This window comes from Ruditapes philippinarum, unplaced genomic scaffold, assembly GCF_026571515.1.
Source record: "Ruditapes philippinarum isolate M1 unplaced genomic scaffold, ASM2657151v2 ctg27_1_1_1_1, whole genome shotgun sequence".
In the NCBI taxonomy this organism is placed as follows: domain Eukaryota; kingdom Metazoa; phylum Mollusca; class Bivalvia; order Venerida; family Veneridae; genus Ruditapes; species Ruditapes philippinarum.
The window spans coordinates 484426-511286 of record NW_026864520.1 but is presented as its reverse complement, the minus strand read 5'-3'; the positions used below and the strand labels follow the sequence as shown (position 1 = coordinate 511286).

The 26861-nt window shown below is 32.9% G+C and overlaps 2 protein-coding genes across 2 annotated transcripts in view; one reads left to right on the top strand and one right to left on the bottom strand.

Annotated features, from left to right (window-relative positions):
• Positions 1-26861, bottom strand: part of LOC132725919 (kidney mitochondrial carrier protein 1-like) — a 263207-nt gene that overhangs the window by 61910 nt on the left and 174436 nt on the right. The gene's annotated exons all lie outside the window — the stretch shown is intronic.
• On the top strand, positions 1394-26244 carry LOC132725916 (uncharacterized). Its single transcript, XM_060711113.1, has 10 exons — positions 1394-1498; positions 1719-1760; positions 3439-3551; positions 3971-4039; positions 5132-5187; positions 6699-6751; positions 7928-8040; positions 8283-8351; positions 23049-23235; positions 26148-26244. Exons 2-10 carry the CDS (start codon positions 1721-1723, stop codon positions 26207-26209), a joined length of 762 nt encoding a protein of 253 aa, XP_060567096.1. The 5' UTR covers positions 1394-1498; positions 1719-1720; the 3' UTR covers positions 26210-26244.

Genomic DNA, 26861 nt, shown 5'->3' with positions numbered 1-26861 from the left:
CTTCGATGGACAATATGTCACTTGATTGTAGACAAACGTTACATGGGCATCGGAATAATTGCGGCCCGACACAGATTAAAGCTAAAGAATGCACAAAATGACAAAATTGAAAATGTTGTAGGCTTGGTTCATGGCCCAGTAATGGAAATTGGCAACTACCGTCCACACCCCCTAGCACCAACTTAAGCAAAATTCAACATTTAACATGAAATGGTAAACTTTGAAATTTAGATACGTCCGCAAATGTGTTCAGTACGGCGGTTATCATGGAATCTTCAATGTGACACGTAAGTGCCATTTCATGAACCGTCCATGAAAAGGCACGCTTAAGAATGCATTTAAATGTTGCTTTTCTGGCGTTATTGAGTGTTTCCGTTTATACGCTAAAAAAAAGAGACAAAAATTGAACAAATACACCAACTCATCTATCTGACTAAGCGGCTCTAATCTATGTGATTTTATTTTTTTATTTATCTATATATTTACTTATTTATTTATTCATTTTTAAGAGACTGTTTCAGCGATGTTTCATTTGGCTGCATAAAAGTCATCTATAGTGATTACTGAAAATTCGTTCTCGGTCACAAGTATAACACATCACACCGTATTACCGGCGGCAGTGATAACAAATAGCTGCAGATAACAGAAATCTAAAATTAACTTATAACGACTGGTAGGTTATAAATACGGTTGATATATTGTAAATATATGATCCGTGCTAACATTGTTCATGAAGAAGTGCATCCAACTAATGTTACAGGTCAAAATGCGATTACTACAACCAAATTGCACTATTAGTAGAGCAATTTACAGAAAAAGAATAAAATTGCTTTGCTTATGATGCATGTAAGCCTGTTTTGATAATAATGTGAGACGGTTTGATCGACAGACCGACAGTCCATTTCTGCCTACAACGAAAACATTTACTTTCTGGCCTGGCTAGTTTGGACGCCTGTAATATTCTTTAGAAAAGGAACATTGCGTTTTAATCATTTGCTTTCATGACCCTAAATGATTGATGTCTATGTGTATAACACGAAATTCCTTCACTTATTTCAAACTTAAGCTATTTTGTATAACAAACAAGCATGTTCATCGACTTTTCCGGAGCTATCATTTTGAAAATATTAAAAATATTTTAGTCACTGGCGAAACGAGTCCAATATTAGCTAATAGTATTTCCCGTAAAGGACACTGAGTCTATGGCAATGAACATGTTTTCTTTTGCAATAAATATATAATTAATACCAAATTTCATAACGTCCCAGTCTTTATCAGTAAATTTTAGATTCTCGTAGTTACTGCATCATTCTGTCATCACTTGCACCCATAATACGGTGTGAACATGCTCACGTGATATTAAAGAAAACGACATGTTTGGTTTCGTGTTATCTTGGTCCGTTATCTAGCTCTTATCAAATTATGGTGTTATACGATTAAATTGTACATTAAACATACATCATAGAGCCAAGTGGAGCATATATATTCAACGTTTAAAGTATGTGTACTTTTATTAATATATTATTCATCATCTTACAGAATACTTAAAATTAAATAAAGATGCATTTTATTCGATTGACGGCTCAACATTTGAAATAGTATCAATTTTCTAAAAATTGAATGTTTCAAGATCTTGATATTGTGTTTGACTTCTTTTTCCTGTTAGTGTCATGTTTACGTAAACTGGTTTTAAATTGTTTATTATTTTTCTTTTACAGACATGATTACTAGTCCTTTGCTTGCTATACTTCTTTTAAATGGTATGTTATCTCAATTTATATAAATAGTCTTATGTTTAAGTAAGTTGAATGCCTATTTTCTACAGAAAAAAACATTTAATCTGAAAAAACTTTTAAGATTGTTAGTGTCCTGTGAAACTTTCCATAAAAATTACTCATTGGCAAATTTTCTGTATTGTGCGTCTACAAAATACAATTTTGATGTCTAAATAAGTACTTTGTATGGAAGGTAGAATACTTCTTTGTTTATACTTTGCTTAATTTTGCTTCTTTTGTGACAAAAGATAAATCACATCAGTTGCTTCTTTTTCTGATTATAAATATGCTATAAAATCATAATTGAAATATGTTTAAACTCTAAAGAAGGATTTTTTCGTTTCTGAGGCATAAGAAACCGTTAATTGCAAACCATCAAAAAATATCATATACTTATTATATCATATTTATATCAAAATCTATCAAATTAGATGAAAATACAATCCTTGTTAACTGGAGTGATATACTTCCTATATCAATAATTCATATTGTGGTTTTCTTAAGTCTAGGCAATCACGATGTCATACTTTCAACTGCTTCACTTTGTGGGTGGTCGGCCAGGGGTGGGGGTGTCGTAAAATAATTACTGCCGTGCTTTAAGGGAGGCAATAATAAGCTGGTATTATAAACACGTCGGGTACTTTTAAAAAGAAAGTGTTATTTCAGTGAAAAACTGGTGATTTAAGGAAAAAACATATTATTCACAAAATAGAGGAAAAAAAATATTCATGAAATTAAAACTGGTTAAGCTTAGGAAAGAAACATATTATTCAAAAAATTAAAAATAAATTGATACCCAATTCACATTGTACAATTATATCTCGTAGATAAAATAAAGAAAATTAAAATCCCTAAAGAAAGCCAAAAACGGCAAAATTGAAAATGTTGCATACTCGGTTTGATTGAGCCTGTTCATGGAACCAACATTACAAAATACGTTTAAGAGTCGATGGAACCTGATTGGTTTTGTGTTTTTAATATTGTCGGACATTATCCGTTGCCTGTAGTAAATATGCTGAAGAAATCGTAGTTTGCTAATTTTCGTATCAAAGATGCATAGATAAACCGTACGATATTGAACACAGTTCCGGTAAAAATAAAATGGACTCATCCGGAAATAAATGAGAGCAGAGTCAACTTGCAACAACTCTGTGTACAGTAAATCTAGTGCATATCTCCGAATTTATTGTCAACAGAGGTAAAGTGGTATCTTGATATATAAAGTCAAATCTGTGTACACGAACCACTGAAGGGAAGAGGTAAAAGTCGCTGTTGTTCATAAATTGGATGCTGCTCAAATATTATAAAGTGTTGCTTGCAGCATGATGTATGAAACACTGTCTTGAGTATGTTACTATTTAATTTTATAAAAACTTACAAATGTGTGTAAACAAATAATATTTTCGGCATTAGCATGTTCGTTTTTAACTAAAAAGAAAATCATTACTTACTTTTCCAAAATACAACAGTCCAAATGAAATTTTACTGTTTTCAAATTTTTTTTAACACAAGACAGATTTTCCCTCACTAAAGGCAGACTTTTCTTTACGTTCCCCGTCCCCAAACACACACACACACACACACACGCGCACACACACACACACACACACACACACACACACACACACCTGCATTCCTATAATTGTTATTTGTGTTTTACTAGGACTTGTTGAAATCTTCTCAGCATATGGCAACACTTTAACATGCCGTGCATGTCACAAAGCAAGTACCCTATCTGACTGCAATACTGTAGTTTCTTGTAATGGAACATTGGAGGTAAATCTATATTTTACTTTAAAAAAAAATGAAAATGTCACAACACTTTTCCCATCATTTTTGTGACTTTCCGGTGAACTGTTGGGCAAAGAGATCTCTGAAATTCCTCGTTATATTAAATCAGTCATAACTATCATTGCAAAGTAGAACTCTTTACATTCTTTATATCAAAAGATCACCCTATTTTCAAGAAAGGGATTTAACGTCCATGGGAGAAGGAATTTATTCACAATCATCGATCCTTCCCAAGGATTGATATATTGTTAAAATATTACTTAGAAAACTTTTGAAATGAATAAATAAACCAAGGAAGTCCTGTAAGGGAGGCTGTCCACGTAGATATGACCGTCACTATAGAATGTGTTTAACCGAACCAAACAGAAATATTTTAATGTTTGGATAATTATGCCTTTTTTCAGGACTGCTATATGGAGGAGATTATTACTACGAATCTAACCATAGTGTATGACGGCGGTTGTAGGTCAAAGGTTGTATGTTTTGTAAATAAACATTGAATGACTTTACTATAATTGTAGCTAACTGACCATGAGCATTGTAATAGTTACAACGTAATCAATGAATCGATTTCCTTATAAAGTTGACTAAGGTTGTACTTATAGTTATGAAAATAGGTTTGCACTCAACTGTATTAATTGTCATGAAACATACCACCAGTGTGAAAAGCGGTATCTATTTACAAAAAGGCTATTGATTTTTTTAAGGAATGCTCACCGTTTCTGAGTCAAAATTCATACAGATGTATAGTGTAATCTGATTGGTTAATTATTTCATTTGCCCGACTTAATTATCTCGTTCGCACGACAAAGTAACCTTGTTCCAACGACTTAATTATCTCGTGGCCACGACGAAGAAACTTGTGGCAACGACATAGTATCTCGTGCATACCACTTAATTATCTCGTGCGCACGATAAAGTAACTCGTGACCACAACATAGTATTTCGTGCGCAATACTTAGTTATCTCGTGCACACGGCTTAGTAACGCATGGCCACGACATAGTATCTCGTGCGCACGGGATAAATAAGAATGCACAAATGTCACCTCAGTGCCACCTTAGTGTACTGATCTATCTGTGTCGTTTCTAGAAATCATATAATAATGTATATCAGGTCCTCGCGAGTATCTTATATTCACTATATCTGCATGCAATAAATATCGCGTAAATAGATTTGCAAATTATTCTTGAATTAAATATGATTTTTGCGAGCTTCTGGAACTTAATTTTCTGCTTAACATTTGCTACCCAGTTTAGTCGTATCATAAATTATCTTACCTACATTTATTAAAGAATTTGAAAATAAATTTTATCTGTGAAAACAATAATACAAAATATCACAACAAGAGTGATATCTCTATGTCAAAAGAAAAATGCGAAAAATGAAACATCTTCAGCAAAATCGCATGTATTAAATTCGCTGAATTTAAATTTCCTCCAAAATCAGGAAATTTGTTGTACGTGAAAATAACCTAATATACGGTATTCCACGGGTAGAATAGAGAAGCAAATAAAAAAGTAAATGTAAACTTTAATTAAAAATGCTTGCTTAATATCATTGTAGGCTGCTTGCAGTACCACCCGAGTTCGAAGGTATCCTGAGCTTGTCGCATGTTCGAAGTATAACTATAGTTCTATGTTGATGTATAAAACTTGAAAGTGAAATTATATGAGACATATATGCCAACCTTTTTAGCAAATTGTTGCAAAATTTAACATAGATCAAACAAGTTTAAGCACTCTAAGCCAGTTTGTTACAACTGAACGTTATATGAGGCAAATTCCATTTTAGTATTGGCCATAGGGTGTTATCGAGAGGACTGTTGGATGTAAAACACAGAATCAACAATTTTTTAACTTTATCAGATATGAGTATAGTTATCAGATGTTGTCTTGTTGAGATTGCACAATTCAAAGTTTGCAAAAAGTAAATGAGTAAACCTTGCCAACTAGAGTTGATAAGAATGAAACACTATGAGGTTTTTATACACTGTTGATTCTTTTGGACTATTAAACATTTGTCAAATCTATATAGAACGAGGAGCTAGCCAAGTCTCATATAGGTTTAGCAGCTGTGTGCGAGTCTAATAAAACGAATACTGTATGTGTAGAAATATTCGCGGGCTTCAAATTTTCGCGATCTTCGCGGTGACATTCGATCCGCGAATTCATGTTCAGCGCGAATATTTCTACACCAATAATTTCTTAATAGTCATGTTTTCGCGCATCTATTAAACAATGTATATCGGTGTGTTCACGGCTGCTATATGTCTGGTATCCGTGGCGTTTTCAAAGAGTGGTTTTACTGTTCTGCTCTGTATATAAATCAGTTTGCTAGTGTATTATCGTTTGACTGATATGATTATCTGATTCTTGTATAAGTATATACATGTTTGAACAATACCATTGCATCACGTTATTTATTTCATAGTCAATGTTATAAACGTCTTTATATCTGATCAGATTATATTTTGTTGTTGTAAAAATACAATACAAATAACACAAACATTAACGATTTTGACTGATGAAAACATGGAAAACAAAACACACTCACATTCAGTGCTGTTTAAAACTGTGAAAAATCACGCACATTAACGGACATTCTTTTGTTTGCCATAATCTGTCCCCTAGACAAATTGAATGTCTTTGTTCTGTACAATAGCGTATTGTTTGACATCAGGTGTTGAAAATAACTGTGAAGTCCCACAATGATTACTGTAAAAAGTATGTTACATGAAGGAAGGCTTCTTGCGAAAACCATATTGCCTAATCGTGAAAGAGTAATTTTTTAACCTGATCGGTGTACGCGAATTTATGATTTTCAGCAGTCACCTCCGCGAATTCAAAATAGCGCGAATATTTGTATAGACCCCCAAAATGGACCTTTCCGCGAAAATTTGCTTCCGCGAATTTAAATACACATACAGTATTGTTCCTAACCGTCTTTTAAGACCCCACAAGTTGTTGGCCTTTTTGTAAGAACTTTACGTTTGGTATAAGGAGGAATAATGGAACTTTGGACTGTAATTTAAAAACAAGGCCAGTAAAAGGGGAGAAATTAAAAAGGTTTTGCTTTTCATGTTACGTTTTGTAGTTAAAGCTGGTAGATAATTATAACAAATTCGTTTCAGATGCTGTGACTTCAAAAACGAGTGTAATAAACCATTGTGTGGAATAAGAGATGGTTTGTTGATTGCTTATTATAGTATATTTTTACGTCAAACGCATCCATTGTCATACTGTTTTTTTAATCGTTCATAATAATGCTCGACGGGACAGTTGGCGTTATAAAAGTATTGACCTTGTTGGGGAACCCAAGTTTCGCTGGTTCGGGCTTTAGATGATGACCATGCTTCTTTTTATGATTTTTATACTGTTAATTTTGATAAATAGTGTACAAAATTTCATATAGTACGTGCTTATAACATTTTCATGTTTTTCAACATTTGCAAAACGCTAATTAGGTTCTCATGCGGTATTGCTGCTTTTATGGACTCCGTATGCTTCCGAAAAGACTAAAGTATTTTTTTCTGAAGAAAGGCAAACATGTTTTCTTAAATTGTTCCTTTTTATTCCTTTCCTTTCTCGTGTTTAGGGCAAGTAGTGTTTATCACCTGAATTAATTAAAAGTGATGTAAGTTAAATATTTGTGACAAAGGAATAAAAAATAAATATTACACGAATGAGGCAGGCTCGGCTGTATCTTTGTGGAAATTGTCTGCAAAAATTAAAGGAAAACTTAAAAAAAAATGCTATATTTTAAGATGTAATGGCATTAAATATATCCATATATTCACAAATCTAATATATGAAGTTCATGTGATATATTTAAATATATTTAAGTGCTTTAAAGGAATTTATTACAATCTATTACTGTATAAAACATTTATTCCGCTACAAATTTTCTGTTTTGATTTATCCTTTATACACCTCACCCTTTTTACCAGATATACGGGTGGATTCAGAGTTGATTGTAAAATTTAATACTTTATTATTTGATGGTTTTACAATATCATAAAAACAATAAAATATTTCTCATGTCCCGGTGTAGACGTCATTATGATGTCATTATTTAGCCACATAGAATCGAATTAGAGTTTTATTTTTATCTTTTAATTTGGCAATGTTTGTCATCTGTTTTTCCTTGTCGTTTCTTTATTATGCCGATGATTGTTGTCGTTGTATAATTATGATGAATGACATTTCATCATGAGAAGATCGTTTAATGTGGTAAGATATTTCAGCAGAGTGTGGCCAATTTTAATGGCTTTTTGTACTCCTTTACAGACAAGCATCCATACCTTAACTTGTGTTCAGCAGAGCGTGACCAGTTTTAATGACCTTTTGTAATTATTTACAGACACGTATATTCCTGACCCACAGTGCTATAATTGTGATCACAGAACATCTGAACAGTCCGAAGTAGCAGATCCGTCTAAGTGTGTAACTCTCACTACGTGTAAACCGGAGGAGGTATTTTCTAAAAAAAAACATACTAATAAGCACTATGCAGAACAGAAATTGTTTCTTTTGTTTGTTTGGGTTTTTTTGTTTTTTTTTTTGTTTTTTTTTAAATCATATTTTCTGTATTGCACTTGCCATTAACAGCAACGATTGGGCGTCTGGTCGGTAATGTAAGGTTTTAAATTACATTTTTACAACATTACATTGTAAAGCAATTTTAGTATTTTAAGTGATACACTTTAAATCTTCAGATGTGCTTTGCAACTGAATCCGATGTTAGCGGTCGGACAATGTTTTTCTACGGTTGTTTGAATAAGGTTGTAAGTAATATAATTCTTCTCTTTTCCTATCTGGTCTGCAATGTATGTACTTTATTTTCTGCATGCATTGTAAATAAATTTGTTAGATAAATAAACTTTAAAATAGACAAATCTATTTTCGAGTATAAAAGTAAATATTTTAGCATGATTGTAATCTATTGGCAATGTTCTAAATGTACATATATGACGGAAACGTACTTTATAGTTAATTTTGATTGCCTCCCCTTTCTATAAGTCCGCCAATTGTATAAGAAAAATATATAGAGGATATTTGTTTGTTTGTATGTAAGATGAAATTTTATTTCATCGAGTGAGCTTTAAAAACAGTATTCTCACGAGTGGCGTAGCCACTCGTGAGAATACTGTTTTTTTATAAAGTTCACGAGATGAAATAAAATTACATCTTACACAACAAACAGACAAATTTTCTTTTTATTTTATGCTTAAAAACAAGTTAAAACGAAATTTCCATAATTTTAACGTTAATATTAAAATCTGTTTCCCCCATTGAGAGCCCTTATTTAGACAGAATTTCTCATTTAAAACAAGAAATCTTGAGCTGAAAAATAAGTCCGCCAATCAAGGTTAAATGACGGTGATATTTATTCATTTTATTAAAAAGAATATGAATGATCGCTTGTTTTAATAATAAAAACAAACAATTCTTGCAGGAGAAAATTCCAACCATCCATCCATATTTCTGTTACTTACTGCGAATTTATATTAGGCCTGGCTTTCTAAAATGTAAACGGCAGCCATTTTTTAAAGTTGTGTATTTCATGGGAGGAAAATAATTGTGTAAGATTCAGAAGGATATAATTTGGATTTGTTAGTCATACACCTTTTTAAAAGAAAGAAAACTTATTTGAGGATTGTAACAGACAAAAAATAAGTGTTGACAGAAGTGAAAACATTCAGAAAAGGAGCTAGGAAAATGGAAAACTTGGAAGCTTGCTGAAGGAACGCTGGGTTGTTTTACTTATTTTACGAGTGATGGCTGTCAATGCTTTTCAATTTATCATAAAGCATACGGCAGTTATTGCTCGTAGGATACTTTAATATGCCCAAATGTCATCAAGAGCAGTTTTGCATGGGGAAGGAATGTATTTTTCAGACTGTAAAAACGAAACAAAAAAAATTTAGAGACGAAATTTGGTGATTGGAATTTGAAGGAATAGAAGTAAGTTTTCTCTCTGTGTTACTTTTGATATTTAAGTTTTTTATCTATTTCAGCTTTGCTATTTCTTTTAACAGCCTGACATTGTCAGAATTGTTCCTTAAAAATAAAATTGAGGTACCACATGGGGAAAATCTTAAAAAAGTAGTTTCGTCATTGAAAAAAGTGAAATTATATTTTGATAATTTTCACTGTGAAATTATCAAATATAATTTTCACGGATAAATCAGTAATCCACTGAAAAGCATAAAATAAAATATTTCATTCAAAACTTTGACATGTTTTATAGAGTATTAACTTAAATGATTATTACTTTCAAGTTTGTATAATTTTAGGGTATCCTTCAAATTGTTTAAATTGAAAATTGTTTATCTATTGCTCACAATTGTTATAAGAGAAATTACATCAAGTAACAGACGCTTATAACACCGTAGGGAACGTGTAACAGTATCGCGTTTTCCAGTTACAGTTTAGAATTTTAAAGATGGAGGATTATTTGTGGGGAGGACAGGTAGGTGATTTTTATTCCGGTTCATAGACATACTACATGTAGTTTGGTTTCTATAAGATGTCTTTGTGCTTTGCTTATAAGGAACAGAATCTGGTTTCTAGTCATATATTTCTTCAGGCCCTGCACCGCAGATTTATTTCTATATTTTTCTCATAAATGTGCAGATTTGACAATTTGGAAATTTGAATCGAGAGACCAACGCATTTTTCTCCTATTCCTACATTATTTAAGCATGCCTAGAAAAAGTAAATCTGCAAAACGTTAGTCCTTTATGTTAGGAAACGTTTATAAAAGTAAATGACCAGTTGAACCTATTTTCTTGTTCGTCAAATGCGTTTGAAAAAAAACAATGTTACAGTATAGAGCGAGGTGAATTTTGCAGGGTTACAGCATAGACCTAGCGATTTTTATCTGATTTTGTTACAGTTTATACCCAGATTTCGGTTACAGCTTAGACTTCGATATTTTCTATATATACTAGGTAAAATGTATGAATGATACATAGACTTTTAAATCTCTTGAAACTCAACGTGTGAGCTTATTTGCCCGATGGCTATTCGTCCGTCTGTCGTACACATGTGTTTACAACCTCATTCGCCCAATTACTACTTGACTCAATGTGATGAAATTTACATGCCTTTCTACCAAAGTTGTTCAAATGGTTTCGGTTGCAATCGGGGATGCGAAAACCCAAAATATAGATTTTGAAAAAAGGCAATATTTAAAGAACCTTATCTCGAACCAAAGGCATTCAAATCAAATCATGATCATGGCGTCATTTCGAATGCTTCTTTGTTGAAGCTGAGATTATTTTGTCATTATTAAATTAAAAGTCGTTTTTTAGCTCACCTGTCACAAAGTGACAGGGTGTGCTTTTGTGATCGCTTTTCGTCCGTCGTCCGTCCGTCGTCCGTCCGTCGTCCGTAAACTTTTACTTTAAATGACATCTCCTCATAAACCACTAGGCCAATTTCATCCAAACTTCACAGGAATGTTCCTTTGGTGGTCACCTTTAAAAATTGTTCAAAGAATTTAATTCCATGCAGAACTCTGGTTGCCATGGCAACCGAAAGAAAAAACTTTAAATATCTTTTTTTAAAAAACCCTAAGAGCTAGAGCTTAGATATTTGGCATGAAACATCTTCTAGTGAGTGTCTACCAAGTTTGTTCAAATAAAAGCCCTAGGGTCAAAATTGGCCCCGCCCCAGGGGGTCATTGATTTTCCCTATATGCATATAGTAAAAAGTTAAAAAATCTTCTTTTAAAGAACCCAAAGAGCTAGAGCTAAGATATTTAGCATGAAACATGTTCTAATGAGTGTCTACCAAGTTTGTTCAAATAAAAGCCCTGGGGTCAATATTGGCCCCGCCCCAGGGGGTCATTGATTTTCCCTATATGCATATAGTAAAAACTTAAAAAATCTTCTTTTAAAGAACCATAAGAGCTAGAGCTAAGATATTTAGCATCAAACATGTTCTAATAGGTGTGTACCAATTTTGTTCAAATAAAAGCCCTGGGGTCAAAATTGGCCCCGCCCCGGGGGTCATTGATTTTCCTTATATGTGTATAGCAAAAACTTAAAATCTTCTTTGAAAAAACCCAAATAGCTAGAGTTAAGATATTAAGCATGAAACATCTTCTAGTAAGTGTCTACAAAGTTTGTTCAAATAAAAGCCCTGGGGGTCAAAACTGGCCCCGCCCCAGGGGTGTCATTGTTTTTAACTATACGTGTATAGTAAAAACTTACAAAAATCTACTTTTAAAAAGCTCAATGAGATAGAGCTTAGATGTTTAGCATGAAACATCTTCTTATGAGTGTCTACCAAGTTTGTTCAAATAAAAGCCCTGGGGTCAAAATTGGCCCCGCCCCAGGGGGTCATTGATTTTCCCTATATGCATATAGTAAAAACTTAAAAATCTTCTTTTAAAGAACTCAAAGAGCTAGAGCTAAGATATTTAGCATCAAACATGTTCTAATAGGTGTCTACCAAGTTTGTTCAAATAAAAGCCCTGGGGTAAAAATTGGCCCCGCCCCGGGGTCATTGATTTTCCTTATATGTGTATAGCAAAAACTTAAAAAAATCTTCTTTGAAAAAAACCCAAATAGTTAGAGTTTAGATATTAAGCATGAAACATCTTCTAGTGAGTGTCTACAAAGTTTGTTCAAATAAAAGCCCTGGGGTCAAAATTGGCCCCGCCCCGGGGGTCATTGATTTTCCTTATATGTGTATAGCAAAAACTTAAAATCTTCTTTGAAAAAACCCAAATAGCTAGAGTTTAGATATTAAGCATGAAACATCTTCTAGTAAGTGTCTACAAAGTTTGTTCAAATAAAAGCCCTGGGGTCAAACTGGCCTCGCCCCAGGGGTGTCATTGTTTTTAACTATATGTGTATAGTAAAAACTTTAAAAAAACTTCTTTTAAAAAGCCCAATGAGCTAGAGCTTAGATGTTTAGCATGAAACATCATCTTATGGGTGTGTGTGTGTGGGGGGGGGGCTATATACAGGTGAGCGACCTCAGGGCCATCATGGCCCTCTTGTTTTTATTTCAGGCATCATGTATAGAAGTTTGCATGTTTCTGAAAAGGAAAATAATATTGAAAGTTATACAATTGTAGAGTATAAATTAAGGTCAGACAATTACAATATCCTCTCCAGTGAGCCTGATGGAGGAACATAATATGACCGAGTGGGATAAGGCCGTTGACTTCAAATCATCTTTCCTCTACTGCTGTGATTGAAATCTCATCATGACTTTTGATTCTTTGTATGTGAGGAACCGATCAAGCTAATTTACGGAAGGTCGGTGGTTCTAGTCAGGTGCCCGCTCGTGTCTGAAATGTTTCACAAAGGGTATCTGGGGTCTTTCTTTACACTAACGCATGAATGTTTTCACATGACCTCAGTGTCGTTAAAACTTAAAATCCAAGAAAACCAAACGAAACAAACCCTTTTTTAATACTTACAAAATACATTATTGTAGATGGAAATTCCAACTTAAAATAAAATTTAAGTTTGCAGTATTTCTCACTTAAATACAGTTCAATCACACTAAGGGTATTGCCTGCTTTTTATTGTGTCTTTTGACAGCTTATCTGTAGTATGCAGGCTTAATCACCTCCGATCCCCTCTCAAAATTTCATTTTATTTAGTTTCACTCATTGTATTATCGTTTAAGGCACACGCAATTTTGAACCTAGGGGTAAAATGCCGCTTTTCAAAGAATTGCAATAACGTGTCACATTGAAGGTTCCATGATAACCGCCATATGAACACATCCACAGATGTTAAAAAAGATATAAAGTTTACCAGTTCATGTTTAATGTGAATTCTGCAGAAGCCGGTGCTAGGAGGCGTGGACAGTAGCTTGCAGTTACATGTACCACTACCGTCCACTCACAGGGTCGATCCAATTGAGCCTGCAACATTTTCATGTTTTCCGTATTGAACTTCTGTAAAGGATTCTGTTTCTTCTCTATTTTATTACTAATAGGCATTATTATTATGTGTAATAGAATCGAGCAATAATCTTTCTTTTCTCCATACAATTTGTTAAAAGTTACTGTTGTTGTCGTGAAAACAGTTCTTACTTAGTAGATTACTTATTCTGCAAAAAGTCTTAATCTGAAACTTAAAATAAGGGATATAGCAAACTATAACTTTTCTGCTAAAGAAAAAGTAATACAACCTTTCAAGAATGTATAAAAGATCCTGTATGTTTGTGATTGATATTTTTACTGTGTGTATACCATATTGCAAAAAATTATATATGTTTATAATTATGCAAATAAAACAATTATCAAACATCAAAGAATATGTAAAATGTGTACTGCAAATATTATATTAGAGCGGGTTCGGGTATTTCTGAACACTTAAGCAAAAATATGTTATCTAACTAAAACAGAATGTCTTGGCAACTTCTCAAGTAGTCAGATTTGACACGGACTCACTTTTCTGCGGGATATTTCGAACAAATCATGATACATTATAGATACAAAAGCAGTACAACAGGATAAATTAAGTCATTTGATGGAGGTAATTTATGAACACGTCGGGAGATTCTGAACTCATCGGAGGGTAAATCTGAACACTTTTGACTTTTTAAAAAAAACAACACAAACACTAAATACGTTCAGTTTAAACGGTTAAACGTTAAACATATGATTTGTTAGTGAATACATCCAAATTTAAAAATAAACATTCAAGTAAATTTCATTAAAATAAACACACTTTTAAATAACATTTAAATACTCAAAATAGTTAAAACATAACTTTTAAACTATTAAGTATCAGAAACATCCTAACCTTTCACAATAAAGTTCATGCCATGTTTACATAATTGTGCTTTATTAAACAAAAGAAAAACTCGGTCTTTCAGAATTCTTAACATACATTCTGTTTTACTTTGTAATTCAACAATAGTCACATTCAAATTGTAAATCTGCAATTTCACATTCAGACAATGAGAGCAAATCAATTGTTTTCACACAAGCTCTATGTAACCAACGTGGGCATTTGTGACATGTAATCCAGTTTTCGGAGTCTCCATCAAATGCCTGGTCACAAGAATAGCATTTGGTGGTAGAAAAACTTGTTTCTACATCGGCCATTTCGTCATCAGCAAGGGAGATTTCAATAGCTTCATTTTCTTCATCTGTACTATCTATATCAGAATCCTTTGATTTCCGTTTCTTTTTAAGTTCTTGCTCTAATTTTTCAATTTGTTTTTTTCTCTTTAGTTCTTCCTTCTGCTGTTCTCGTTGTAGTTTCTTTTCTTCTTTATCCTTTTGCTTTTGTTTCAGCTGCTCCTCTCGCTCCTTCTTGCGTTCCTCTCTTTTAACTTTACGCGCTTCTTTTTTAGCATTTTCTTCCTGTTTAATTTGTTTTCTTTGTTCAAGCAGATCATGAAACTTTTTACCAGATATTGCTTTTGGGAGTGGTATTCGCTTTTGTTTACTTTTGCAAGCAGATTGTTTTGCTTTTGGAAATTTCAACACATCTGTGAAGGCTGGTGATACGTTTTGAGAAGGTGACGACATAATAGGTGCTATTGCTTGAGGTAAGTTATCACCTGAAACACGCTCAACGGAGTTGGTTGCAAGAATGGTGTCTGCATGAAAATCAGGCGTGACATGACTTTCAGATTTAGATGTACAACTGCTGCTACTTTTATCTGACACGAGTGTTTCAGGTGGGTGGTCGGAGGCAACTTTGTCAGAGGTGCTGTCACCTCTATTTGTAGCTGCTGGACTTGCCTGGGAAGATGCTGCAGCTTCTGTTGTATCGGCCTTGGAAAAGATTGTACTTGGTTCCATCTTAATAGTACCTAAAACCTTCTTTGGGTTCATTGGAAAAAGTCCACTGTCACGAAAGGCTTTTACAGCTATATCAACAGTTGTAGACTTTTCCCAGGCTTGCTTAAAAACGGCCGCAAACTTTTGTTTTGTGACGTATTCACCTATGTTGGCTATTTGGAAATCACGTACTGCTTGTTTCCAGGAATCCTTCAGTGAGCTGAATAGTTTCAGGTCGCAAGGTTGCAGCAGGTGGGACGCATGCTCAAGTAGGCAGTAAAGGATTATTTCGTGATCTCTACAAAACTTGGAGGCCTCTAATGTGCAGTGTGTAGAATGACCATCTACAAACAGGACTACAGGTCTTCTGATTTCCCTTTCAGACAGCGCAGGGCTCAAATACCTCAGTTAGCCATGTAACAAAAAGTTCAGAGTCCATCCATCCGGACTCTGTCCTACCAAAGACAGCGTCAGCAAATCCTTCCAGAGGGTTATAATTAAACCTTACACCTGGATAAACAATCAAAGGTTTTACAAACTGACCTGCCGCACTCATGCATGCTAATACAGTTACTTGTGTTTTATCAGAAGCAGTGAAGTTGTATATATTCGGAACACCCCTTGGCGACAAAACTTTACCACTTTTTGGACACAATGGAAATCCCGACTCGTCGGCGTTAAACCAGCGAGCGGGATTGTTCCATATGGAAGAATCAGATACCTCCTCGGCCATAAAATTACAGAATTCCTGAAACCAGCGTTCAATCTTAGCTGGGGTAATAATGGCTCGTTCTTTAGCAAGTTGTTGTGGTGTTCGTTCTCCTAATTGAGGATGCCTTTTAACAAATGCATAATACCAGTCTTTTCCCGGCCGATTATTTTTGAATGGGTTTGGTCGACCATCTTTATCCAGTATAACCTTTACTGTGTCTAACAATTTATTACGGGTTCGTCCAAACCAAACCTTGGCCATATGTAGAGCCGCCCAATCTACAAGAGTAGATTCTTCTTCTGCAGTAAGTATGGTAGACAACCAATAACGGTCTTCTGGTTTACTTTTTCGGATAGAGTGCTCTTTGGAATACCAAAGGATGCAGCTGCCTGATTAAGTGACATGAAAATACTCCAAATTAAGTTCTCTCATGTTGCAATGTGTCAACAGTATAGGAACGATACTTCTTTGATCCAATTTGGCGACTCATCTGAAAAAGTTTAATTAGTAAAAACAGCTTAATATAGGGGGAAAACTTACGCTCTAAACATGTGTTCATTTGAATCAGGAGGAGCTGTCTTAAAATATAAATTTTCATTTGAAACTAGAAAAAATTATATTAATAAAATGATTATCAACTATAGAATGTCACAAAATGAAAAAAAAAACAGATGTAAACAGTAAGAAAGGCCTATCCCTACTGTTTGTTTTTCAAACTAGATATTAAAACGAGCTCTTCTTAAATTTTGATGAATTAAGTCAAGTAACATGTTACAGAAAATTGTTCAGAAATACCCGAAATGAATAAATTTATTTCGGGTATTTCTGAACATCGTTTAAATGAAAATCAAATGCATCTGGGGACACAATCCATTAATAACACTTACAAGTAAGATGTACAATGTGTTTTTTTCCAGTTAAAGAGCCAATATCAACAAAAGTTAACAACAGATAATGTTAGCAAGTATTGTGTTACAATGTAAGCATGTAGTTTAAAGGTGTAAAAACGATGACTTCAAATATATTTTTCAAAAAATAAAACTCACCTTGGGCAGCGTCTGCAAAAAAATTACCGGAAGTAGAAAGGGGTGTGCTTGATTTCATAATTCTGAGTTAAAATCTCAGAACAATGTTCATTTAACACGAAAATATGACAGTGTTCAGAAACTACCACGTGTTCAGAAATACCCTAACCCGCTCTACCTCCTTTTATTTACATGAAATGTTAAATTGGGTAATATCTTTATAAATAATGCTTATTGGAACTTTTAATATTGACAAATCTTAATTTGAGCATCATATTTATGAAATAAAACCATGAAAAAATTGTGTTACAGGACCTTTAAATAGAAAGGTATGAGTTATTTCATAAAAATAATGGATACACGAACTTTGTTAGAAATTTGGCAAGTATCTAAACTGAAACTGAAATCTGGGTATAAACTGTAACAAAATTGGATCAAAGTCGCTAGGTCTATGCTGTAACCCTGCAAAATTCACCTCGCTCTATACTGTAACATTGTTTATTTTTTCAAACGCATTAAATGAACAGGAAAATAGGTTCAACTGGTCATTTACTTTTATTAACGTTTCCTTACATAAAGGACTAACGTTTTGCAGATTTACTTTTTCTAGGCTTTTTCTAGGCATGCTTAAATAATGTCGGAATAGGAGAAAAAATGCGTTGGTCTCTCGATTCAAAGTTTTTAACCGTCTAATCTGCACATTTATGAGGCAATATAGAGATAAATCTGCGGTGCAGGGTCTAAGTAAATAAATGACTAGATACCGGACCCTGTTCCTCACAAGCAAAGCATAAAAACATCTTTAAAAACTAAACTACTTGTAGTATGGACCTGAATAAAAATCATCTACCTCTCTTCCCTTAAATAATCCTCCATCTTTAAAATTCTATACTTATACCAAAAAACGCGATATTGTTACACGTTCCCTACGGTGTATACGATTTTGTAAGAACCAGCATCAAGTAGCAAATTAAAATAATTGTTTTTATCACACATCCGTGCCGATTTTGCGACTCCGTAAATATGGTATTGCACGGCCGTGCATATATTTTGACGTGACGTCATTAGCGTTATACAAACACAGTGTAAAGACGCGCTAAATGTTAGCGTTATACTATAGACGCGTCAATGAAAAATGACTCTTATTTCACTTTAAACGGTCTTTATTTTGGGTATGTGATAAATAGAATATTAAATTCGTGTAAGTTCATGACTGAATTTATTGCACTCGTTGAATAAAATAATATTATGCTCGCCAGAGGCTCGCATAATATAAATTTATTCAACTCGTGCAATAAATTCAGTATTGAACTTACACTCATTCAATATCCTCTATTTATGCACTGCGGATATGGTGTCTAGGGCGTGCGCAGTGCTGAAGAGTCGGGTTTCGTCTGTGGGGAAGTTCAGAGCAGTATTCCATTTACTGGTACACAGAATCTCCGATATCTGGTGCTAAAAATATATTCCTGTTATTGTGAAACCTCATGGACAGACGTTTGACTGAAGAAAGTTTGAGATATTGGTATTTAATTTTAAGGTGATCTGAATATGTCTGTGTATAGAAGGGAACGACGTTGTAAATACATACAAGTGTAAAGGAATCTCAGATATCTAACACTAAGGACGTTTAACTATTTCTGTCAAACCTCTGGATAAATGTTTTAGTTGAAGTATTTTTGGAGAATAGATATTTCATGTATGTATGGTTATGACCTTTATAGAGTCGGATTGTAATGATAGTAACAATTTATTGTAAACAGAAATCTCAGATATCAGGTACTGAAGTGTTCTATTGTTTTGAAAGACCTCTCGGGCCAACGAATGATGAGAAATAATATTTTGATTGAATTTAAAGATAATAGTTACAAGTACACAGAAATATCGGATATATGGTACTACGGATGCTATATATTTATAAGGCAAATGATAAGTGAGGAAATATTTTTATGAAAATTTGAAGTACTGTTATTTTGGAAATAAATATAGTATAAGAGATTGTTGGAATGTAAAAGTAGGGGAATGAAGGATAGGTTTAGCTTTAGACTGATTTTTTGAGAAAATAAATTGTTTCTTGGAATATATATTTTTGAAAATTTTTTAGTTATTTTCCAATCATAAAGACGAGTATCCCGAGAAAAGTTACATGTATTTGCATTTAAGAATATCAAGATTATATAGAGGATAATTGTTTGTTTGTGTGTAAGAGGAAATTTTATTTCATCGAATGGGCTTTAAAAACAGTATTCTCACGAACGGCGTAGCCACGAGCGAGAATACTGTTTTTAAAGTTCACGAGATGAAATAAAATTACATCTTACACAACAAACAAAGAAATTTTCTTTTTATTTTATGCTAAAAAACAAGTTAAAACGAAATTAAAATCTGTTTTCCACATTTAGAGCCTCAAAAAAGTCGAATTTCTCATAAAATACAAGAAGTCATGGGCTGAAAAATAAGTTCCACAATCAACGTTAAATGGTGGTGATAGTATTCATTCAATTAAAAAAATATGTCTGATCCCTTGTTTAAATAATACAAACAAACAATTCTAGTAGGAGAAAAAGTCCAACCATCCATCCATATTTCTGTTACTGACTGCGAATTTATATTAGACCTGGCTATGTTAAATGTAAGCGGCCGCCATTTAAAAAGTTGTGTATTTCACTGGATGGAAATAATTGTGTTTGATTCAGACGGATATCATTTGGATTTGTTAGTCCTACACCTTTTTAAAAGAAAGAAAACTTATTTGAGGATTGTAACAGACAATAAATAAGTGTTGACAGATGTAAAAAAGTGGATAGAAAATTGGAAAACTCGGAAGCCTTACGAACGCTGGTCTGTTTACATATTTTTCGACTGAAAGCTGCCATTGCTTTTCAAGTTTTCATAAAGCATACGGCAGTTATTGCTCGTAGGATACTTAAATATTCCCAAATGTCATCAAGAGCAGTTTTTCATGTGGAAGGAATGTATTTTCAGACTTAAAAATGAAACAAAAAATTAAAGTGACGATATTTGGTGATTGGTAATTTGAATGAATAGAAGTAACTTACTGTAAGTTTTCTTCTTTTTATTACTTTTGACATATAAGTTATTTATCAATTTCAGTTTTGTTTTTCTTTAAACAGCCTGTCATTGTCGGATTAGTCAGCAAAAATAAAATTGAGGTACCACATTTGGAAAAACTTGAAAAGTAGTTTCGTAATTGAAAAGTGTGAAATTATATTTTGATAATTTTCACTGTGAAATTATCAAATATAATTTTCACGGATAAATCAGTAATCCACTGAAAAGCATAAAATAAAAAGATTTCATTTTGTAGTAATGGATAAATAATCAAAAGCTCAATACACGCTACACGTACAATCAAATGCTTATTTTATTTCGCTCAAGAAAAAAAATTTTGAATACGTTTTATATACTTTGGATAGTTTTTAAAATTGGTGCAAAGTGATCATATTTTCTTACAGCAGCACATGTTTAATGATATTGACAATATTCAGGAAAAAGTACAAAACACTAAGGGTATTATATAACAGTCATTATAATAACACATAAGTCAGCCTTAAATCATTCCCAAGGCTGATGTCCGTCCAATGCTTTGGACAGAGTAAGAGGTCATTATAATATTATGCAGCAATTTCTTTAATAAAATCGTTTAAATATTCTTTTTGTCTGGTCAGATTGTTTTGACAGTCGTGGAATAAATATGTAGTTGCAGATTTATAATTATGATTTTTGATTTTTTTTTTTTTTTTTTAATGAAATATGGGATAGTATATGGAACTGAACCCGCCCACATTCTGTTTTTACCAGTCTAACATAAACCTGTTTAAATTAACCAATATAAAGATACGCGTGTCTTTGATTTTGTTCCTATTCAATAAAAAATTACGTTTAAAGATGAAATCAAATTAATGAAACGATTCTTTAACTGATAAAAACTTATTCGTCGTGGTTGTTCTACATAACTGATACAAAAGTTTAACTGAAATCGTCAATATGTTTCAAGGAAGCTGGTAAGCTTTTGTCATTTTTGGTATTTGTCACGAATATGATAAAGTTTTCTTATTTTAAGTTATCAATGACTTTTTAAACTTTGTCATTTAAACATCTTATACCTTAAATGCCCGGTCTTAATACTTTTTGTGTTATAAAATGACGTCATCGGGTATAATATATTATTTATTGTGCAGCTTCTCATATAAATAGTGAAGGAATACATAAATGTAATGAATAATCTTTAGAAAAAGGTTAACACTACTGAGAGTCTCATGGTACTGATCAGTCAGCCAGCAAACAGGCTGAAATATGAGAGCCGTTTAGTGTTTTGGGCTGAATGGGAGGAATGCTATGAGGATCAAAGCAGTCTGTCTTCTTTTTTTCTTATATTTCTTATTTAATAAATCAAGGTGATAAAAGGCCAACAAGAAAACAAATCATTTTGTTTTAAATGCCAGAGGTTCGCATCATATGATTTTATTCAACTCGTTCAATAAAAATTAAAAAAAAAAAATTCTAGTAAAAATTTTCTAAACTATTTTGTCAATAGCGTGTTTTGTAAAACATTTCTTCCAGTTTTCCAAATTACTTGATTCAAGATGTCCAGTGAAAACGTGGTACTTTTTAGTCACGCTGACGTGATCATGAATATTAATTGGATATTTAAGAAATAATACATCCCAAACTATTATTTTATCGCTCAATAAAATCACTGTTTAGAGTTCGAAAGCCAGGAAATATATCACAAGGGCGTAGCCCGAGAGATATAATGAAGCGCATCCGAACGACAAACAGTGATTTTATCTAGCGATAAAATCACCGATTTGGATAAATTACTTTATTCTAACCCGACATCTACAAATAAATGCTTCCGTACCTGATATTAAGCTATATTGCGCCTGATTTGTTTCCGTACTTATTCTCAGCGCGTCGCATTTTAGTGGTAACGTCACATTTATATAATTATTACGTCACATGTCTAAAAATAGAGCGTAAACAGTGATTTTAACGCATAACAGCACACACTTTCGGTTCTTCCATGTTCAATAGGGAAAATACGGATCGAGTAAGAATAATTAATTATGAACATAAATATTTAAAAGCCAGCATAAAGTTACATGAATAAAAATAACTTCTCTTGAGTACAGTTTAATATAAATATATTAGGACAATTCATCAAAGCAGGCTACAGAATATTTTTGTCGCGCAACGAGCATCTTTTAAATAGAGGATATTGAATGAGTGTAAGTTTAATACTGAATTTATTGCACGAGTTGAATAAAATTACATTATGCGAGCCTCTGGCGAGGATAACATTATTTTATTCAACGAGTGCAATAAATTCAGTAATGAACTTACACGAATTTAATATTCTATTTATCACATACCCAAAATAAAGACAGTTTAAAGTAAAATAAGAGTCATTTTTCATTGACGCGCCCATAGTATAACGCTATCATTTAGCGCGTCTTTACACTATGTTTGTTAACGCTAATGACGTCACGTCAAAATATATGCACGGCCGTGTACCATATTTACAGAGTCGCAAAATCGGCACGGGTGTGTGATAAATGAAATTATGTAATTTTAACTAAATCGATAGTTAACTAAAAACGAAAGTCGTTGCAGCTTTTTTTAAAGATTGTGTCATGATATAATCGGCTTCTGCATTTAAAAAAAAAAACATTAAACAGTAACTCAGTGAACGGTAAAATTATTGAAAACAATACCGTAAAAGAGTCATGTGTAGAATAATTATGTTTTCTAAAATTGATATTACAAAACTTTTTGTCGAGAATTTTTTTTAAATAAACCTATTTCGAGTTTCACCTTTCTCTTGAGTACATACCTACGGAAATATCACAACTTTATTTATATCTAAAGCATTATTATCCTAAACATTTGTTATACAAACCATTTCTATAAGTTATCCCTATGTTTTTCTGAATATGTTCACATCTTATATCAGGAATGTGGGATACTTATGGGAAAAGCTTACGACAATTATAAGATGTGTGTAGCTAATGTAACACAACCACCAGTCGGAGTGTCACGTGATCAGGCTTGCCGTAATGTTGGAAAACGTTCAGCCTCGATCTGCCGTGCATGCTGTGATGTAGGTGGTTGTAACTATGGAACATGTGAAGAACTTCAAGGTAGGATAAATTTTAAAGTTAACATTCAAAGTGTGAAGACAACCAAAGTAGTAACACACGCGTAATTAAAATAAATATGTCTTCATAACAAACATTATGGATAGCGTGACTGTCATAAAATTTTAAATGGTTTTGTACTTCCTGAAATTTCTCTCCAATCATTCAGCAAAATTGAACAATTACGTTTTCAATTAATAATCTTATAAAGGGGTTTTACTACGAGAGGTGTTCAATTTATTATGAAACTCCATCAAAACACGTTATAAAATCTTATAGCTAACAAACACTCGCGCAAATCCATTAACGTATGTAAAACAATGCATCATACATAAACACATCTCATTTGAATTGAACATTCAATAAGATTAGGTCAGAAAGAAGCATTTTAGATTAGGGCATTGTTTTTTTCGACTTTGAAGCAAAATTGTCCTACTGAAACATTGTGAACAAGTAGAGCAGATAGAACATAATGTTTCTGCTCCTACTGTGCATAGCATTCAGCATGGTTAAGGTTCTTTTCTGAATGATATATTACGCAAAACAGTTAAAATTGGCACTTTAATCAAACATCGAACAGCAGCTACTACTGATATCGTACGTGAAAGCCGTAATATGAATACGTTGGTGATTCCTCCCACACAAAGAGAGAACACAGCTAAATGTAGGGTGTCTCTAGGAGATCTCAACATTATAAAGTTATACCAAAAACTCAGAAAAACGTGCCGTGCTCATAGGCTTAGTATGACCCAGATTTTGAAACGACGTGGTCAATCATGGCGTCTATAACTCTGTCTTAACTGTGGAAAACGAAAAGATGTTTTCAGAACAGTTAATGTTTTGTTTTATTTAGATACATTCGACGTCTTGTTAGCTATGTTCGAACTACTGAAGTTTGTCATACGAGATGCATTTGCACCTGGGTTGATGATTTGGGCCGGAGTAAGTTACTACGGCAATACGTCTCTATTTTTTATCAATTAAGAGGTAAAAGTAATTGCACAAAATGTTATAGACAAAATGTTCTAGCCATTTCTATAAAAAATGTTCCACGTTTTTTTTCCTAGAAGGGAGAATGATATCGTATTCCATCAAGACGTGGCCTCTGGTCATATCGCTAAAATGACCATTAACTTTCTCAACAAATAGACTGAAAATATTGGAAATTTAACACATAAACTGGGTCCAGTGATAACGAAAATAAGTACTGAAAATATTTTTATGAACATTGAAATACGGGTAGATTGCGGTCTGGAGATTATGCATGTCTTTTTCTTTTCTTCTTTTGTTAAATAAATTGGTTGCTATGGTAAATATAACAATATTTGTGATATAAGTGAAAAAGAACCGAAACTTTTTATGAAACTTCAAATATGGATAGATGGCAGTATGATAAATTATACACATCATTTTAATCTTGACTATAGGGATTATATTGAGACGGGTCTTAATTACCGAACGTCGGCTAAACCGCGTCACAAGACACAAGATTATCAGAATTATCTCCCTTGAACTTAGAATTGTCATGCAAAAAAATTTGTTGTTTTTTTTTAAAATAAATTCTTCATTATTTAATCTACTTCAAACTTCATATATATGTTTCTTGTTATCACTCAAATCATTTGTGAGAAGGTTCAATACTCTATCTAGCAAGACTATCAAAAAAATACAAGAATTATGTCCCCTTTGAACTTTGAATTTTTTTTCGAGAAATTGGTATTTGTTATTCTAACTTCTTCAATACTTATAGGATTTCCTTCAAACTCCCACATCATAATAATATGACAAGAATTATAAATCTATAATCCATAGTTCCATAAATATCTCCTCCTTAAACTCCTCCTTAAACTTTGAATTTTTCTTATTCATTCTTTAACTTTCTTATTTCTTTATGGATTTACTTTAAATTCAAATAAACATTCATTTATTTTTAATTTTTCATCTTTGTAACTATACATGTTAAAGGTATATTTGAAAATTGTTATTTTTTCACTTTTCTTCTTTGTGACTATAAATGGTATCTTTAAACTTAAAATAATTGTTCTTTGCTACACTCGCATCATGAATGACAATGTCCAAAAGTCAAGCATCTTTATTTCAAGAGTTATCTCCTCTTTAAAATTTTTGCTATTAAAAATGCTTTATTTTGGTAGCAGGGATGTTTAACTTCAGCGTGTTCTTCAGTCGGATTGTCCGTCTGTTCATAAAAACTGTTTTTTGAGATCACTTTTCCAACACATTTACTTAAACTAGAGAAAAGTTAAAAAATTAGTTATACTTATTCATCCTGTGAAAACTGGACCGTTTGATTATCTGTTGTATAAACATAATTTTCTTACTAGGCAGGGAAACTTTATACATAAATATGATACAGACAAGCTAAGAACTGAAAAGATTAAATTTAATCATGTCATTCATTCATTTAATGGCATAATTGAATGACCAATGGACCTTCAGAATGTTGCTGGGGTTCCAACCGGTAGGGGACTTATGGATTGCTTGCAATACTATGATAATTGCTTGGTGGTTTTTTGTTTTGTTTTTCTTATTTTGTAACTGGGGTTTACTGAAAAGTAGGCTACATAAATGCAAGATTTATACTATGGCCGGTCTTAAAGAGGCTCTCAAAGACGAATGGAGCAATCTTGAGTTGCATGCACAAACTGGACTTTAGAAAGCTGGCCAAAAAAGGTGTAGACTGATTAACTATTGCCATGGATTCCAGATTGAGCATATGTTGCAATAAACCACACACATGCGAGTAAATAATAAGACAGGTTTTAAAACTGTTTCATAATAAATAAACACCTCTCGTATTTTCAAGCATTGGGCAAGCACTTTTCTGCTTTATTCATTATTTTTTATTTTACCTTTATGGACAAGTGAATCCTTGGAACTCCATTTCATATTTGCAGAGCGGATATTCAAGCTGGCTATCCTTGGAAAATTCAACATGACTACTTTAAAAAACATGTGACAAAAAAACAATAAACGTGATGCAGCGTATGATGTTTTTTTGTTTTTTTTTTCGTTTTTCGTTTCTCTTGTTTTTTTTTTCATTTGACCTTTTCTGAAATAGATATGCAGATACACTTTAAATAAACATCTAAAATCTCCAAAATTGCTTGTGTCTCCCTTTAAGACAAGAAGAATTAATGAAACTTTAGACTCCGAATTCAAAACGAGGCCAGTTGGTATATGGTATAGATGTTGGATGGTATAGATGTGGAATCTTAATAAAAATGTGGCTAGATGGGTTACAATTTGCATTATAGATATAGATTGTTTCAGACTATGATACAGGGAAATGGTGCAAGATGTGATTTGATATAAATTGTTTGGAAAATGACAAAGAAGCTAAATCGATAATATTGGAACCAATAAAAATTTCTTTTGGAACACCACTTGGTGCAAACATTGAAGTATTGCTTTATATTAAGAAAAATATTGCATTATCTTAACCATATACATATTGAGGGAAATTAGTTGAAAAAGTCATCAACCCCCTCTAAGGGATGAATTAAAAAAGTGTTTGCTCTTCCTTTTATCGTTTTATTGTTTAAGCTCTAGATGATTATACCAGATTTGTAACAAATGCTACTTCAAGAATGAATGTTTTGTTTGTTTGT

Bases quoted from the DNA above. Each gene is read 5' to 3' on its own strand.
- LOC132725916 (XM_060711113.1), top strand. From the start codon at position 1,721: ATGATTACTAGTCCTTTGCTTGCTATACTTCTTTTAAATG. The intron at 6,752-7,927 runs GTTTGTTGATTG...AATTATTTACAG, and splicing joins ATTGTGTGGAATAAGAGATG to ACACGTATATTCCTGACCCA. The intron at 8,352-23,048 runs GTAAGTAATATA...ATCTTATATCAG, and splicing joins ACGGTTGTTTGAATAAGGTT to GAATGTGGGATACTTATGGG.